The sequence below is a fragment of the Schistocerca serialis genome, chromosome 9 (genome assembly GCF_023864345.2).
Source record: "Schistocerca serialis cubense isolate TAMUIC-IGC-003099 chromosome 9, iqSchSeri2.2, whole genome shotgun sequence".
Taxonomy (NCBI): domain Eukaryota; kingdom Metazoa; phylum Arthropoda; class Insecta; order Orthoptera; family Acrididae; genus Schistocerca; species Schistocerca serialis.
In genome coordinates this window covers 406289637-406309163 of record NC_064646.1, presented here as the reverse complement: position 1 = coordinate 406309163, position 19527 = coordinate 406289637, and the positions used below count along the sequence as shown (strand labels likewise).

The following is a 19527-nucleotide window of genomic DNA, read 5'->3' as shown; positions in this document are numbered from 1 at the left end:
AGAGCAGTCCTTTGCCTGCAGTCCATAGGGGCAGATTTAGTTCATGAGTGTGGATGACGTAGGGAGCACCCCGCTCTGAACATTTAATGCCAATAGCTTCTCTAGCAGCCATACCCCTTCTGATCATTAAAGCTGATCATTTCCTTCCCATCTGAGATTTTTCAGTGACCTAATCATATTCGGCAGAAAGAAGATCTTCTCCTGACCAAAGCAAGGTAAATCTTATCACCCTATCTTGGAAAATAAAACAATTATAATTTTTGAAAGACATGATGTGAATACCTATGTGCTCAGAAAGAATCCTATGAAGATGGACTGTGGATGAAATATTTATAATACAACATTGAAGGGCCACAAGAAATTATTAAATTCTGGTGTCTACAACATACTAGAATTTTAAGACTATTAGTCAAATCCAGGAGGCAGTTAAGCAACATTAAATCTACTAGAATTTGCATAACATAACTTTTTACTGAAACTATTCATTAAACATTAAAATGTTGTTTATATCAGATTACAGGTTTCTGGTAAATTTGAACCTTCTCTCTTTATTCCCTATTGCTTGTAAAGCACAAAACACATGTAATAACTCAAAAATTATTTACTTCACCTTCTTGAAATTTTGCCAGATGGTATTTATTTGCACCTATCACAACTTTTTGATAATAAGGCTATAATAAAAAATATTACTTTCAAATGATTGCATAACAATGTGGTGTCATCCAGCTGTGTTGGATGTAGATGGCATAAGGGAGTAATTGCTCTTGTAATCAAAACCATTCAGCTGTGCTGACCGAATGTAGAGCACCTTCCTGATATTAAGAGTGAGGCAGAAAACAAAGAACTTGCTTCACTACAAGTCTTACAGAGTGAGGGCTGTAAGCTTCCACCCCTACTCTGGCCTATATTTCAATTGACATATTAATGGTCTCAACTTTAACTAAAGCAATCAGAATCTGTCATACAGCTAAATGCAGAAAGGTTAAGAGCTTTGAGCATGTGTCTAGTGCCAAATCATTTCCCTGCTTCAAATTAAACAAATCTTGTATATATTTACTTCAATTCAAAGAAAAAAATAGTATTCACACTGTTTATATTCAGTAACTCAGAATGAACAAATTATGTAAATTTAATCACTATTTATTTGACACGTATTTCAATCTTAACAGCTTCAGTTTCCACAGGTCACTATTGTTGCAAAGCCATTTTCCTTATGGAAAGTGTTGTTCTGGATTGTTCTCCATGAAAACCACAAAAAATTAGACGAAACATCATGAATGACAATTACTATTCCGTTATCAGCCAGATCCCATTGCTAACTTTAATCTTTTGTGCCACTTTAAATCAGAGCACTACATTTTTTAATAACTCCTAATCCCAAAGTATTCATCCACATTACTAATAAATATTCTCTCTCTTGTCACTTTTCCTCTACTTAACTCCTCATCTACATTTATCTCATATTCATTACTGTCTCACACAACTCCACTCCTCTAAATTCTGACTGCTTCCACATGCCTCCAGAGATGTGCTGATTATACAAAAATGCACCTGCTCTCAAATTAGAAACCTAACATCACCAATATTACAATGGCCAATGACTGCTTCCAGGCTATCAAAGTACTTGGTCCTAGTAGATATGGTAAGCTTAAAGGGCAAACGATTTGAGATGGTCTGATAAATATCAAGTTTTGTGGCCCACTAGCTTCTTTTGAGAGCATGTGTGTGAACAGTGTGACTTTGCAGCTAAATGTCAAATCATAAATCCAATAACAGGGGTTCGTTACTCACTCAGTCTCGTCAGTCTCAATTTTTTTTTCCTTTTTGCTCTGTTAGTTGTCACTTCTTGCACCTTAGGCAAATGAACACTGGTGGAAATGGGAAACATTACACCATGACACTCTAGCCTGATATTTGTCAAACTTTGTAGCAATGTACACTGCACAATGGGTATTAATTGATTCAGAACTGATGCCCATCATTATCAGTAAGAGGTATGACCCCAAAGGGTACAAATACACTCTTGTGTTGATTGTGCAATGCAAGTAAACAGCCTCCAAATGTTATCTTGAGAAATTTCTGTCCATGTTCGAAACATGTTGTATTAATTCATGAAGGTTACTGATGTAGGCTGTTATGAAAGTATGCATCTTTCTATCACATCCCCGACATGCTCTATCAGAGGACCTAACAGGTCAGTCACAGGGTCAAAACATTGCTCACTGAGTGAGGTGGTGCAGTGGTTAGCAAATGCTGGGATGGTTCCTTTGAAAGGTTTCAAAATGGTTCAAATGTCCCTGAGCACTATGGGACTTAACAGCTGAGGTCATCAGTCCCCTAGAACTTAGAACTACTTAAACTAAGAACGTCATCATACACATCCATGCCTGAGGCAGGATTCGAACCTGCAACTGTAGCGGTCGCGTGGTTCCAGACTGAAGCGCCTAGAACTGCTCGGCCACACCACCTCGCCTTTGAAAGGGCATGGCCAATTTCCTTCCCCAGCCTTGACAGAATCAGACCTTGTTATTCATCTCTCATGACCTCAATGTCGTCATGGCATTAAACCTAGTCTTCCTTCCTTTTTACACATTGCTCAAAACATTTGTGGTGTGGGCTCGCACTGTGGCGACTCGCGTTATCCTGCTACAATATGCCATCTGGTAGCCAGGTCATGAAGGATATGTATGACAACAGTTTACTATTCTTGTCATAACCATACATCCCCACTCCAAGATTCAATGAGTTGGAAAGGCAGGGGGCCAAGAATTGTTTCATAGAAATATGTTGGTGTGGATCTGACCACCACTAATGGAAGTGAGACATTATTGTGATGATGCCAAAAACAATTCAGTAATCACCATATGCCATCTAAAGACAAATGAATTTTGTTGTGTCCCAAGTGTGGTTTTTGCAAGGGACTGAGTGACAGAGGTTTGTCCTAACTGGAATTGCAATTGACTTCTAAATTTATTTCAAAATATCAATTATACGGATGATTTCCCCAGCTGAAATGCCTCTGCAAGTCCTTACACAGAGACAGTGACTGTTTATCACATTATTGTCTGCTTACAGAAACCCTCGTACATGAAATTCAAGATCAGAAGAGCCGTTGCAGCTAATTAACTTCTTCTCAGCAACCCCAGCATATTCCCCTGCCTGATTCAGCCCACGAAAGTTTTTCATGTCTAATCCACACTGCCTACAGCCTGACTACACATTCTTCTATATTTCTCCTCCTCTAGATGCCTGGTCCTTGAGTTCTATTGGCTTTTCCCTTCAGACCCCCCAAGGACATGCTGTAGTGTCAAAAGGCTTCACATCACCTTACTGGCTACTCTGGTGTGTCATTCTTGAGGTATCTTTCAGATACTTAGTGAAGGGGATAGGAAGCTTATCCTATGTGGTATGCAGCTATCATGGCATAACATCATCCTCATCATAAGCCTTCTGTCTGTCTCTCCTCACAGCTTATGCTCTCATCCTGTCTCAGTTCTTGTCCCTTTTACCTTAGACCCCTCCCTCTATTATATTATTTACTTCATATCATCTAATGATTCCCTTCATTAACTCTGTCCCATATTTATTTCATTGTCATCTAAGGCTCTGGCTTCATAAATTCTGTCACTTAACATATTTCTTTATTGGCTATGGACCTTGCTTCATTAAGTTTGTCTCTCAAACTATTTCACAGGGCTTCTCTTGTTGCACCATTCTGACCCCTACCATCTGGCCCTGTAGCTGGATAATATTTAAAAGGCCCCTTGTCATATCTGTGGCTGCTCCTGCTGCAGGTCATTCCCTCTCTTTCGTTTTTGTTGACTTGAATATTATTTCTAGAACTTGGCTTCTCATTGAGGACATGTCAATCTGACAGAATTGTATTTGAACAACTACTGTAACAATAGCTCTGACAATAAGATTACAATTTTTGTTATAGGGAATGCAAGTCTTTGATATTTTATGAGTTCAACTGCAACCTGGATTTTAATGAGTGCACGTCTGTATCTGGTGGCTGGTACAAATGTGTCTCACACAGTATTCTCTTTTTTTTTTTTTTTTTTTTTTTTTTTTTGCATCACAATATGTAGATAACAATTGAAAAATAAGTCAGAATTTACATGTTTCACCACCAACCGGTAGGATAAGAAAATCAAAGAGGCAAGGTGAGGGACTCTAATGGCTTTCAATTCCAAGGAATCTCTCTGTTCACTTGCATTCTGAGATTTATTTCATACATTGCTACAGGGTCTTGTGTAATGTAAGCATAAGGGGCAATTAGACATGGATGTTAAACTTAGCATCTTTGTTGGTGGTTATCACACTGCCACTTCCTTCAATTCAGTATGATCCAATATAGTACAAAGACAATGCTATATTTCAGAAACACACATATCAAACATCCACCCAATGGTGTTATACACTCCTGGAAATTGAAATAAGAACACCGTGAATTCATTGTCCCAGGAAGGGGAAACTTTATTGACACATTCCAGGGGTCAGATACATCACATGATCACACTGACAGAACCACAGGCACATAGACACAGGCAACAGAGCATGCACAATGTCGGCACTAGTACAGTGTATATCCACCTTTCGCAGCAATGCAGGCTGCTATTCTCCCATGGAGACGATCGTAGAGATGCTGGATGTAGTCCTGTGGAACGGCTTGCCATGCCATTTCCACCTGGCGCCTCAGTTGGACCAGCGTTCGTGCTGGACGTGCAGACCACGTGAGACGACACTTCATCCAGTCCCAAACATGCTCAATGGGGGACAGATCCGGAGATCTTGCTGGCCTGGGTAGTTGACTTACACCTTCTAGAGCACGTTGGGTGGCACGGGATACATGCGGACGTGCATTGTCCTGTTGGAACAGCAAGTTCCCTTGCCGGTCTAGGAATGGTAGAACGATGGGTTTGATGACGGTTTGGATATACCATGCAGTATTCAGTGTCCCCTCGACGATCACCAGTGGTGTACGGCCAGTGTAGGAGATCGCTCCCCACACCATGATGCCGGGTGTTGGCCCTGTGTGCCTCGGTCGTATGCAGTCCTGATTGTGGCGCTCACCTGCACGGCGCCAAACACGCATACAACCATCATTGGCACCAAGGCAGAAGCGACTCTCATCGCTGAAGACGACACGTGTCCATTCGTCCCTCCATTCACGCCTGTCGCGACAACACTGGAGGCGGGCTGCACGATGTTGGGGCGTGAGCAGAAGACGGCCTAACGGTGTGCGGGACCGTAGCCCAGCTTCGTGGAGATGGTTGCGAATGGTCCTCGCCGATACCCCAGGAGCAACAGTGTCCCTAATTTGCTGGGAAGTGGCGGTGCGGTCCCCTACGGCACTGCGTCGGATCCTACGGTCTTGGCGTGCATCCATGCGTCGCTGCGGTCCGGTCCCAGGTCGACGGGCACGTGCACCTTCCGCCGACCACTGGCGACAACATCGATGTACTGTGGAGACCTCACGCCCCACGTGTTGAGCAATTCGGCAGTACGTCCACCCGGCCTCCCGCATGCCCACTATACGCCCTCGCTCAAAGTCCGTCAACTGCACATACGGTTCACGTCCACGCTGTCGCGGCATGCTACCAGTGTTAAAGACTGCGATGGAGCTCCGTATGCCACGGCAAACTGGCTGACACTGACGGCGGCGGTGCACAAATGCTGCGCAGCTAGCGCCATTCGACGGCCAACACCGCGGTTCCTGGTGTGTCCGCTGTGCCGTGCGTGTGATCATTGCTTGTACAGCCCTCTCGCAGTGTCCGGAGCAAGTATGGTGGGTCTGACACACCGGTGTCAATGTGTTCTTTTTTCCATTTCCAGGAGTGTATATTTGAAACATCATCCACAGGCCAGAGAAAAGTATGCCATCTCAGCAACATCATAATAAGAAATCCCCACATTACTTCCTAATGAGGTGACTTACGAATTGTGCCAGAATACAGTTTAGAGAGAGAGGAATGACTAAAAGTGACTGTTGGAGCTGCAATGTAGTCCAATGTATTTTACTGATGTATAAACACTGCTAAAAATATTTCAGTTGTTGGGGGTTCAAGGTGGATTGTTCTCAATTTCTTCATGAACAGTATAAGCTGTCACTTCCTACACAGTAGGACAGCACAGTACAAAACTGAGTTATAGTAAAAACAGCATGTCACGAATACAATGTGAAATGGAGTGTCTTCTCAGAGCACCTTTGTCTGTTGAAAACTAAACACTTGTAGTAGTACCAGTAGCAGCAACAACAACAGTAGTGGTGGTGGTGGTGGTAGTCGTGGTGGTGGTGGTGGTGGTAGTAGTAGTAGTCTCGATTCTTTTAGTTGCTGATGAATATTAAAATAAAATGTCTCTTAATCACTATATGTGTCTATGCACAGGCTATTAGCCCAGGGCTCGTGAAGACTGAAATATTAGACAGGGGTAATCTCCACTCTGCAGCAAGCGACACAGTGTTTGCCAGTCATGCACACATGCTGCCTGAGGACATAGCAGATGCTGTTGAATATGTCCTGTCTGTCCCAGAACGTGTCCAGGTGAGTCTTTTTACAGAGCAGACCAGCTTGCTGCTAAGTGCTGAAGTGCAGTACAAGTATATCCTATTATCAGTATGCAATTTCTGCCTCATCGCATAATATGTTCAAATGCAATGCTGCAATCAGATCTGAATCCCTGAAGAAATTTCAGAAAGCTTTTAAGTGTGATGCATGTTGAATTTCACTTTGGTGACCAAAGTCAAAAATATTGTTAACTATTTAAATTTTGTTACACAACATACACTGCCAGACAAATCCATTAATTTTATTTCACACATCCCTGTTAGAAATGGATCATGAAGGTCAAAGTTTTAAATTAATGTGACTCAGTTATTTCTTGAAAAATAGGTGTTATTAAACTTAATCTTGTATTTTTTTGTTTTCTTCATGCCTCCTGTGTTTCAGACCAGTAAGGTTTTGTTTCCATGAAACTGATCAACTTTACAGTACCAAAGATTTGATGATCCCTCTGGCTCATTCATCCACAATGAAACATTTCATCTAGAACATTTTGGTTAATATTTCTTTTTTGGATTTGTCACAAAGTTGTTTTCTGATGAAGGTAAAGCATGCTAATAAGAATTGTGTGTGGATATATGCTCTACGATAGAAATATCAAATAAATATCTAGCAGCTGTGATTTTAAGGCTGAAAGACAATGTCATCATATTTCAGTCAGTTAAATAGTTAATTATTTTGGAGTGTTGACTGTCTCTTGGAAAATATAAAAGCTATGAGCACTTCTTCTTCTTCATTGATACTGTGAAATGCATCTCTTCTACTACGAGCTCTTTTCTTTCCATATTTTGCGAGGAGGTAGTATGGACCAAAACAAGATAAAATATTTAGTAAACATGGGCTCCAAAAAGAACATCTTCAGAACAAATACTCATAATGTTTAAGATATGTGATTTGGCAAATCTCCTGCAACAAAAACCCTAGGTTTAGTCATGACGCTCCTCGGGTTAGTTTGGAGACAGTACATGGTCTTTGTGTGGCACATTCTGTTTGTCACCATCATGGATGTGGTTCACTCTTGATTTTCATTTTCAGAAATTGTTCGAGCATTACAATAAAAATAATAGCCATTGAAATGAAAGAATCTAGAAAGGAATTTTAGTCTGTAACATGCCAGGTACTTTTCATTATATGTTACAAGAGATGCCCTAGTTTAACAAAAACACACTAGATTACATGTTGTTGAAATACTTCATTATATTAGAAAAGATGGGCAGGTCAGTTCTTACATTATGCCACCAAAAGCATCCAGACACCTGCCTGAAAAATGACTTGCAAGTTAGTGGCACCCTCCGTCAGTAATGCTGGCGCAGACATACATTCAATCTTCTTGGGGAATGGCAGCCAATTCTTCACGGAGTGCTGCACAGAGGAGAGGTATCAATGTTGGTTGGTGAGGCCTGGTACGAAGTCAGCATTCCAAAATGTCTCGAAAGTGTTCTATAGGACTCAGGTCAGGACTCTGTGCAGGCCAGTCCATTACAGGGATGTTATTTTCGTGCAACCATCCGCCACAAACCGTGCATTATGAACAAGTGCTCAATTGTGTTAAAAGATGCAGTTGCTTTTCAACAGTGGGAAGCAAGAAGGTGCTTAAAATATCAATGTAGGCCTGTGCTGTGATAGGGCCATGCAAAACAACAAGGGGTGCAAGCCCTCTCCATGAAAAACACATGCACGCGACCACACACGCACACTCCACTGCTCGACTCGCTGTGGCTCACTTCGTTACCGACACTCACGCACGCCAATGCCACTAGCTCAACACCTTGTCGGGACGCGGAAAGGGATGCAAGCTGGCTGCCATGGCCAAGCTCCTGCTCACACTGGTGGGAGATGGGCACGTCACCAGGACATGCAAGGGCGCAGTCGCGTGTCTGAAGTGCGCCAAGGTGCATGACACGCATGCCTGCGATAAACCGTAACACGTCGTGTCCACGTGCGTGAACTGCGGTGGTGCACACGCTGCAAACTTGCGCAGCTGCGCGTACCTAAAGAAGACACAAGCCGCCGCAAGAAAAGTGGCACATAAGGAAGAGGTTGTGGCCCCACAATCCCTCTCTACAGGGGGAAAATGAACGCGGCAACAAGAAGTTGGCTAGACTGGAGGCCCGCCCAGCAGCAGAGACGGCAGCCACGCAGAAGTAGCTCGTCGCTATTCACCGACAGCTTCAACAGCTGCGAGAGGAACTCAGGTTGGCGATGAAGAAGACACTCGCCCCCAACGCCACCTCCACGGTGGGTCGACAAGCAGGGATGGACGCGATGACCCAGATGGATGGTCCGCCGCGAACGGACGTGGCGACTCAAACGGACGTCGCCCCGAAACCTGTAGCAATACAGGAGACCGGGGAGATGCCCATGGACGTGGCACCGCCCTCCCCTTCCCCAACTCCTGACGGGTAGGTAAAACACCAGGGGAAACACAAAGAAGAGGCTGGGAAACTGCGTACCAATGTCATCCCATTCCTCGACAGCACCAGCATGCCAGTGGTGCTGAAGAAGATCGCCACCATGCTGTGGGATGGGTGCTTCAACGTGCAGAAAAACCCATACCTCTTTGCCCAGGTTGAAGGGGAGCAGAAGCCTTCACTACCACATAGGCCGCTAGACCTCTGTAGTGGACACCGGACAATAATGCTCGAAATCACCACGAGGAAGGATCTGGACGTCATCAAGGTGAACCCCATCTTCACACCGTGCCACTGGAACTACATCCCGGAAGACGCAGTTGTGCGGCTGAGGAAGGAGGCTCGCAACAGCGAGAGGTAGCTGACAGCAGAGCTCGAGGCAGCAATTCAACAAGTCACGCGCGAGGGGAAGAAAACTCAAAAGAACAAAGTCCACCACTAGCATGTTCGCATGCCAGCTGTCAGGAATAATCGACGAACCGCACCAGGACAGATCCTTAAGACAGGAAACACCTTCACACACCCCACAAGGAATAGGAGGCAAGGCTGTAACAAGCTAGAACTCTACCCCCCTCGGGCCAAGGATAAGGCCCATCAGTACACCAGCGTCAGCATAATGAAACACACAACCACGCCATAACACCACCACATCCAAATTTTGCTGTTGGCACTACACCCACCGGCAGATGACATTCATTGGACAATCGCCAAACCCACATCCTACTATCAGATTGCCACATTGTGTACCGTGATTCATTACTTCACACAATATTTTTCCACTGTTCAGTTGTCCAATGTTTACGCACCTTACAACAAGCGAGGTGTCATTTGGCATTTACCGGCGTGATATGTGGCTTATGAGCAGCTTCTTGGCCATGAAATTAAAGTTTTCTCACCTTCTGCCTAACTGTCATAGTACTTGCAGTGGATCCTGATGCAGTTTGGAATTCCTGTGCGATGGTCTGGACATATGCCTGTCTATTACACATTACGACCCTCTTCAACTGTTGGTGGTCTCTGTCAGTCAACAGACGAGGTTGGCCTGTACACTTTTGTGCTGTGCTGTGCATGTCCCTTCACGTTTCCACTTCACTAACACATCAGAAACAGTGGACCTAGGGATGGTTAGGAGTGTGAAAATCTCATGTACAGACGTATGACAAAAGTGACACCCAATCACATGACCATATTTGAAGTCCACGAGTTCCACGGCGCACCCCATTCTGCTCTCTCATGATGTCTAATGAGTAGTGAGGTTGCTGATATGGAGTACCTGTCAGCAGTTGGCAGCATAATGCACCTAATATGAAAAACATAGTTTTTTGGGGGTGTCATGATACTTTTGATCACATACTGTACCTGCAAGAGATGCAAATCCTGTTACAGTTAACTGAAACATGAACTAAAAACTCTTTCTTCAGGTGAGAAAGAAGAAAACCCTCTGTCCTTGAGGGTAGAGCACATTGCTACAATTTTGCGATTACCAAATTACTTTATAGTGGGTATCATATTGCTTCTTCACTGGGCCGATTCAATAACTAATGTCATCCTTACACTGGGCAAAGGCTGCTTGGGATACTTGTTGTGTTGAAAAGATCCCACCATGAAGGAGTAGAATGTGGAATGTATTTGAAGTGGGCAGACATTATAAATCTGCTTCTGAAAGATGCTTCTGAAGATGAAAATTTCATAGCCTGACATGATGACAGTGCTAATATAAATGTGACATTTTGATTTTTGTTATGTTGGTACATGTTAGACAATAATTTAATCCACAGTGAACTTGATCAGCAGGTTATTTTTATAGCTATTTTTAAAGTACTTATGCTGTACATGTTTGTTGCATGGTGCTGAAAACATTGTACAAGTGTTAGTCATTCCCTTTCCTGTTCTCCTCAGAAATGGAGTGAGGGAAAAGTGGCTTTCTGTATGCATCCAAATGAGCCTTAATTTCTCTGACCTTGTGTTTGAAATTGTTATACAAAATGTATGTTGGTGACAGTAGGATTGTTCTGCAGACTGCTGAAAATACAGGTTGTCTAAACTTTATCAAGAGCATTTCCCAAAAAGTACAAATTCCTATTTCAGTTCAAGAAGCATTTCTACAACACCTGGGTGTTGATTAAATCTCCTGGTAACAAATCTACCAGTATGCCTCTGAACTGATGGAGTGTAACTTTTAGGACATCATCTTTTGTCAGATTACCTGGTGGGGATCCCATACACTTGAGAAAAACTCGAGAATGAGACATACGAGTGTTCTGTGCAAGGTCTCCTTTATAGGATTGTCTCAATAAACTGAAGTTGACCATTCACCTTCCCTGCAACTGACCTTACATGCTCATTTCAATTTATGCTGCTCTGCAGTGTAACACCTAGATATTTAATCAAGGTGACCATATGAAGCAACACATCATAAATACTGTATCTGAACACTGCAGGATTTTTTTACTATTCATCTGCATTAACTTAAATTTTTCCACATCTAGACCAAGCTTCCATTCATAATGTTAAATAGAAATTCTATTCAAGTCACTCTGCATTCTCCTACAGTAACTCAAGGACAATACTTTCACATGCAGTATGGCACTATCAACAGAAATATCCAGGTTGCTGCTCCCCCAACCATCAGATGGTTTATGTATACAGAGTACAAGAGCTCTCTTTGCCTCAGATGAATTCTCACTGTCCAGGACAAGACACTGGGTGCTATTACTGATAAAATTCTTTGAGCCACACAGATACCTGAAAACCCATTACCTATGCTCAGACATTAGTTAACAGTGTACAGTGCAGCACTGTGTCAAACGCTTTCTGCAAATCTAGGAATATGGAATCTGTCAGTTATCTTTCATCCATGATTCACAATACTAAGTGCAAGAAAGGGGTAAGCTAAGTTTCAGATGAACAGTGCTTTCTAAATCCTTGTTGATTTGTGGATAGAAGCTTTCCTCTCTAAAGAAAACTTTGTTATATTCAAACTTAGAATATGCTAAAGAATTCTGCAGCAAACTGACACAAGGATAGTAGGCTGTAATTATGTGGGTCCATTCTTTTGCCCCTTCACTATACAGAGCCATCTGCACTTTTTTTCCAATCGCTTGGGACTTTCATCTTGACGAGAGAATTATGATAAACACAAGCTAAGTATGGGGTCAATAGCGAAGAGTAAAACCAAATTGGGATTCCACCTGGATCCAGTGACATATTCATTTTCAACTCTTTCAGCTACTTTTAAACAACAAGGATGCCCTCCATATGGGAGTTTGTGAAGTAATCAAAGAATGGTATATCTACAATTCTCCTGTGCAAATGATTTATAAACATGAAATTTAAAACTTCAGATTTCTTTTTGCTACCATGATCTTTCATTAACGTCTCATAAAGGAAATTGTTACATGCTTTGTGTACCAATCTTTTTACAGATGTGTGAATTTTTACTAAAGTTTATCTATTGGCATTTCTGCATTCTTTTTTGAACCGTGAGTGCAGAAATCTCTTTTTCCTCTTAGCTTTTTCTGCATTTTGTTACTAAATCACAGTGAGCATTTTCCATCCTCAAACCACTTACTTGACACATACTTTTCCAGAGCCTGAATTACAGTCAGTTTAAACTATGGTTATAATTACTCTATTCCATCGCACTGGCACTAGAAAGTGTCCATTCACTGCCTAAGTAGGATGCTAACAACTGCTTGTCTGATCTTTACAGCATTAAATATCTCCAAGCCTTCTCAATGGGTTTGTTAACTTTAGTAGTCATCATGGCTACAATGAATCGTGATTGCTAATCCTTGTCGCTATACTGACACTTTTGAGAAGGTCACCCTGTTTGTAGTTATGAGGTCTAAAATATTTCCATACGATGTGGGTCGTTGCACTAGTTGTCCATGGCAGCTTTTAGAGAAAGTGTTCAGAACTATTTCACAAGACTGTCTGCTGTCCATATGACATGCAACAATATCCCAGTGTGTATTTGGTAGGTTAACATTGAATCTAACTAATTTTGCTTGATTTTGGGGGGAGGGGGGCTAACTCTGTGCTGCCGAAAGCAGACATTCTTTGAGTGATTCTACAACTAGTTCAGTGGAATTCGTGGCTGGTAGGACAATTACTCATGTCCAGATAACTTTGCAGTCGGACTCAACCTTGACCTTGATATAGAAAATATTTTTGTTGACTGTAATGAACCCTCTCCCTCCTACAATCTCTAACGTGTCTTTTAGATACACATTCCATGCTTCATTAAATAGTTCAAGTCTTTCTACTTTAGATTTCATCCAGCTGTTGGTTCCAAGCGTAATTAAATAGTTCAAGTCTTTCTACTTTAGATTTCATCCAGCTGTTGGTTCCAAGTATAATTTGAACATGACAGCTTTCCTGGAGGGCTGTAAATCCAGGTACTTTGTTACAGTCTTTGGAAATTTAATATTAAAATCTTATAAATGATCTGATTGTGCTCTCTGTCTCTTGACTGGTGAGTGTTTATACAAGGAACATTAGCTATCTGTATCGACCTCTACAATCTTCTGCCCCATAATGCAAGTCCAGATGTCTACAGTCGAGACTATCACAGAATCGACGGAACCTCTGGTTGAGATCCCCCGCTTGGCTTAAACCCAAGGATCCCAGTCAAGTAACTCAGGGTATGACACTGCAAATCATAAGCTCTGCTTGCACCCTGTGAGCAAGGCCAGCACTCTTCACCATTCCTACCAGCCTCCTGCAGGAACTGAGGATAGCCTCAGGACCCAAATAACAGAAGTCATTGGTGTCAACATTACAACTGCACCCTGCACCCTTGATAGCTGCAGGCTTGCTAACAAAAACTCATGCAAAGTTGATGAATGTTTACAAGAAGTCTAATTCTTCAGTTTCAACAACTGAACCAGTAGTAGGTGAACTCAAAAGTGCTGTACCACTCTTGAAGAAGATCCACAAGATGGACTTTTCACAATTGCAGCCAGATGAGACATAATAGAAAGGATAGTATGGTAAATTACATGATGAATTAACTGTGTGCAAGGATTTTGCTTCCGTTGCTTCCATTTGGAAAGTTTTTGAAAGAAGCCAACTGATTTTTGTAAACTGACCAATGTCTTGAATGGGACGTGGGCCGCAAATTCATGCCAGAAACTAATCCTGAAGCGCAAAATTGGTTGGAAATTGATGTGCTGTAACATAAATGGCAAAGCAATTTCATATATGATTGTTGGAACTCTATTAACATAATTTCATGTCAATATCTTGTAAATTTGTACCTACAGTGGTTTCCTAGAATTTTTCCAGTTTTGGCAGCAAGTGACCACTGGTAGCTCTGGCTCTTTTTGATGTAGCAGCTTACATTTGCTACTGGAAAGAGTATTTAAAGCTGCTGAAAGGTGTTCTCTTTACTTATTACTTCACAAATGATACAAAATTAACTGTTGAATGCTACTGAAGTCTTCTAGACCAACTCAGTTAAAAATATATGAAAACAGAACTTGATTGATTGATGAGAAAGAGAGAGAGAGAGAGAGAGAGAGAGAGAGAGAGAGAGAGAGGTGTTATCAAAAAGTAATAAGAATTTTTGTTTTTGTTAAAGCATCTTTATTTATTCACATTAACATCAAGTTTGTACCCTTCTAAGTAACTGCCTCAGATACAATACACTTTGGCCAGCACTTTTACCAATCTTAAAAGCACTTCTGGAGATTACTTTTCATTGTGATGTTCAGCTTCTTCAGCAATTCTATTTTTATCTCATCAATGATGGCAAAAAAACATCCTTTCATGGTTCCTTTCAGTCCCAGAATTGAAAGAGATTGCAGAGGGCCATGTCCGGTAAACATGGTGGCTGAGGCAACATAATGGCTTTATTTTTCACCAAAGAATCACAAACAAGCACGGAGGTGTGAGCGAGAGCATTATTGCGATGCAATTTCCATGACTGGTCTTCCCAAAATTCTGGTCATCCTCTTCTGATTGTTTCATGCAAACAGTGCATAACTTCCAGATAGTAATCCTTATTGACCATACACTTATAAGGCAGGAACTCATGATACACTGCCCTGTTGTAAATGAAGAAAACAGTGGGAAGAACCTTCACATGTGATCGAACTAGTCAAACTTTTTTCATCTTGGCTCTTCACGCCGTTCACATTGGAACAAGTGGGCATTCGTTTCAATGTCATACACATATACCCATGTTGCATCATCTGTTGTAACCTTCTTTAAAAGTTCTGGAACATTATCGACTTCATTCAGTAATTCCTGGGCGACATCATTTTTGGATGAAATTCATCAATTTTGGAACAAACTTTACTGCTACATATTTCATGCCCAAAACATCTGAAAAAATAGCTTTTATGAGCCAAACGGTATGCTAATATTGTCAGCAACCTCTCTGATGGTGATTTTCCAGAACCATTTTCTTTACTTCATCCACACTATCGTCAGCAATAGATGTGCTAGGGCATCCAGGGCGGTCGTCATCTTCAACGTCTTCGCGAACCTCTTTGAAATGTCTGCACCACTTGTAAAGTCTTGTCTCACTCAAAGTAGATTTGTCAAAAGCCCCAGTCAAAATTTTGAATGCCATGCTGCAATTTATTCCATTTTTCAAGTGAAATTTAATGCATACTCTTTGTTCCATCTTTTTTGAAATTAAGAATTCACTGAGCACTCAAAAACATATGTGACCTCTTCAGCTGTCAACAATAAACTAAATATGCAAACAGGCTGAAAATGAAGACACACATCAGGAACTCATGTTCCAAGAAGATTATAAATAGAACTGAAAACTGATTGTATAAAGTCTGTGAAATTAAAAAAAGATCCCGTTTAAAAGACATTGAGAAATTTGAAGTACAAGTGATAGTTTCTAACATATGTCATCATCACCAGATTTGGTACCATCCGATTTAAACCTACTGCCAAATCAATAGAAATTTGTGGCTGGGAAATGTTTTGAGACCAACAGAGGGACTAACAGCAACATATGCATATACTGTATTGCATTCCTTAGAGAGACGCACGTCCAAGGATGACATCTACTGACTGGAAAATTTGCCCAAGTGTACTGACCTACAAGAGTACTGCATAAAAAAAAAATAACCATTTTTACCTAAAAACAGCCCCTCATTAACAACCAAGAATAATTATTTAGAGTCTTTATGCTTTATTACATTAGAAATGAAAATGATATAAAATTAACATGAAGGTTTCTACCTAAGGAAAGGCCTTTAGTTTTTTAGTTTTACTATTAAACCACCCTCAAACTGCTTTCTTAACATTGATTTTGACTTACACACACACACACACACACACACACACACACACACACACACACACACACACACACACACACAGACAAAGAGCGAGCGAGAGAGAGAGAGAGAGAGAGAGAGAGAGAGAGAGAGAGAGAGAGAGAGAGAGAGTGAGTTTGGGAGGGAGTTATGTTAAACAATGGAATTTCAGTATACTCATAGACACAAAAAATAAGTAACCTTTTACTTTGGAATCATGTTGCTTATCATAACACTATATAATACCAATATATTATTTCATTTAATATTTAGGTTGTTCCTTATTATCAATAACAATTTTGATGTAACAATTATTACGCAGATTAGAAAAATATATGATAAGCATTGTAGCTGATTGAAACTTTTTTGTACTATACACTTCATTTCAACTGGACAAATGTTTGTATTTCACGTATTTTTCTTCTTGGTTTTTCAGATCCATGACATCATTCTCAGACCTGCAGGAGAAGAGGGCTTTTGAAGACATAAATTAAGAATAGAAGTATATTTATAATGATATACCATGGTTTTGTTACAAACTTAGAACTCACGAAACTAATAAAGTGGTAGCATATGACTGTTGCATAATGTAGAATTACTAATATGTTCCAATAACTTGTTATGTGTGCTAATAATTAGCTTGAAATAAAACAGTTTATTAAACAGAATTGTACTATATCAATTAAATTTTTTTTTCAATGAATAGCAAAGTGTAAAAAGGATTTGACTGAGAGCAGAACATTCATCTGCTCATTTCACACTGGACATTAAACCACTGTTATAGTGTTGCTTCGTTAGTAAATGAAATGTGGAAAGTAATTTATTAGAATCAATTCAGTTCCACGGATTGATTTGAAACCTTGTAACTGAAACACCAATAATGACTGGAAAAAAATTGTTTTAACTTGGATTTGTAGATTTCCAAACACAACAAAATTCTGTTAATAAAATATGTTGAACTCCATTTAATAAAAAAGTGCAGTATGTAAAATAACTTCCAACACTTCGAAAAATGAAAAGGAAAAAATTATTATCAAATATATACTCTGTACACGAGGCAAACACAGTGTGTCACAGTGGCATATTTTACTAAATTAATTTAACAATATGATGCTTAATGAAAGCCTGGTGTATGGAGAGAAAGGAGTCACTGAAGGAAATGAGAGAGTACCATATGGTAATTATTGTAACAGTAGGCAAAAGAACTGTACAAAGTTGAATAAGTACTAATACTACTTGCACTACCCATAAATGGCCAGTTGGTAGAAAAATCCAGCAACAGCATTACACTCAATGACCACATCCACTTAAAGTGCAGTTAAAAGTGAGAATTACAATGAACTATAGCAAACAGACTGGAAGACACACACATCTGTGTATTGTTGGATCCACTTGTGAAATCACTATGATAGTTTGAGGAAGCAGCATTTCATTGGGCAGATGGTAGAAATGTGCTGGAGACATCGATCTTTATGTTGTTGGAGCTTCATTTTGGTTTCTGGATTGCCACTGCACTGTCTTCTTTGGTGATATTTTCAGTACTCCATATTTCCCTCAACTTCCTCAATTTTTGCTGCTATATCTCCATCTTCGGACAGTGAAATCGATAGCCTGAGATCACTGCTGCCACAAGCTGCACCTACTATTGTGAGATGGCATAGGAAGGCAGTCACGTGGGTGTAATTGAGGATGTCACATGGATAATACAGCTCATTGTCCAGTGGAGCTCATTCAGTTCAGAATGTGCTTTGCTTACAACTACCACAAACACTGTATTCCTCTATATCTGGCTGTGATTTTTGACACACACTCTGGATATTTATTTGGTCTGTTTACTTGGTGGCTGATTGGAGGCTGCTGGCATGAGTGTAGATCTTTTTGGTTAGTTCTTAGGCCAACTATTTATTCACAGCTTCTACATTAAGACATGGATTGGTTTTGCAAGCTATCATTGTATTTTGAATTATGTAAAAAGCAGTGTGAAAAATCACTTTTATTACACTGACACAAAGTGTTACATTCACTTCCAAAATTTTGTGTTTGTGGCTAATTTTTAAATGGTGATATTTCCATTGCATATATACAGGGTTATTACAAATGATTGAAGCGATTTCACAGCTCTACAATAACTTTATTATTTGAGATATTTTCACAATGCTTTGCACACACATACAAAAACTCAAAAAGTTTTTTAGGCATTCACAAATGTTCGATATGTGCCCCTTTAGTGATTCGGCAGACATCAAGCCGATAATCAAGTTCCTCCCACACTCGGCGCAGCACGTCCCCATCAATGAGTTCGAAAGCATCGTTGATGTGAGCTCGCAGTTCTGGCACATTTCTTGGTAGAGGAGGTTTAAACACTGAATCTTCCACATAACCCCACAGAAAGAAATCCCATGGAGTTACGTCAGGAGAGCGTGGAGGCCATGACATGAATTGGTGATCATGATCTCCACCACAACCGATCCATCGGTTTTCCAATCACCTGTTTAAGAAATGCCGAACATCATGATGGAAGTGCGGTGGAGCATCATCCTGTTGAAAGATGAAGTCGGCGCTGTCGGTCTCCAGTTGTGGCATGAGCCAATTTTCCAGCATGTCCAGATACACGTGTCCTGTAACGTTTTTTTCGCAGAAGAAAAATGGGCTGTAAACTTTAAACTGTGAGATTGCACAAAACACGTTAACTTTTGGTGAATTGCGAATTTGTTGCACGAATGCATGAGGATTCTCTACCGCCCAGATTCGCACATTGTGTCTGTTCACTTCACCATTAAGAAAAAATGTTGCTTCATCACTGAAAACAAGTTTCGCACTGAACGCATCCTCTTCCATGAGCTGTTGCAACCACGCTGAAAATTCAAAGCGTTTGACATTTTCATCGGGTGTCAGGGCTTGTAGCAATTGTAAACGGTAAGGCTTCTGCTTTAGCCTTTTCCGTAAGATTTTCCAAACCGTCAGCTGTGGTACGTTTAGCTCCCTGCTTGCTTTATTCGTCGACTTCCGCGGGCTACGCGTGAAACTTGCCCACACGCGTTCAACCGTTTCTTCACTCACTGCATGCCGACTCGTTGATTTCCCCTTACAGAGGCATCCAGAAGCTTTAAACTGCGCATACCATCGCCGAATGGAGTTAGCAGTTGGTGGATCTTTGTTGACCTTCCTCCTGAAGTGTCGTTGCACTGTTATGACTGACTGATGTGAGTGCATTTCAAGTACAACATACGCTTTCTCGGCTCCTGTCACCATTTTGTCTCACTG

The 19527-nt window shown here is 41.0% G+C and overlaps 1 protein-coding gene across 2 annotated transcripts in view; it reads left to right on the top strand.

Moving 5' to 3' along the window:
- The window catches only part of LOC126419053 (farnesol dehydrogenase-like), a 70258-nt gene extending 53381 nt beyond the window's left edge, over nt 1–16877 (top strand). Inside the window, exons 5-6 of one of the 2 annotated variants that reach the window (XM_050086125.1) lie at nt 6393–6548; nt 16700–16877. In XM_050086125.1, coding sequence (XP_049942082.1) covers nt 6393–6548; nt 16700–16744 — 201 coding nt within the window. In that variant the 3' untranslated portion in view covers nt 16745–16877. Of the gene's footprint in view, nt 1–6392; nt 6549–16699 lie in introns of those variants that run through there. The other variant, XM_050086127.1, reaches the window with a different exon arrangement.
- The last annotated feature ends 2650 nt before the right edge of the window (nt 16878–19527 follow it).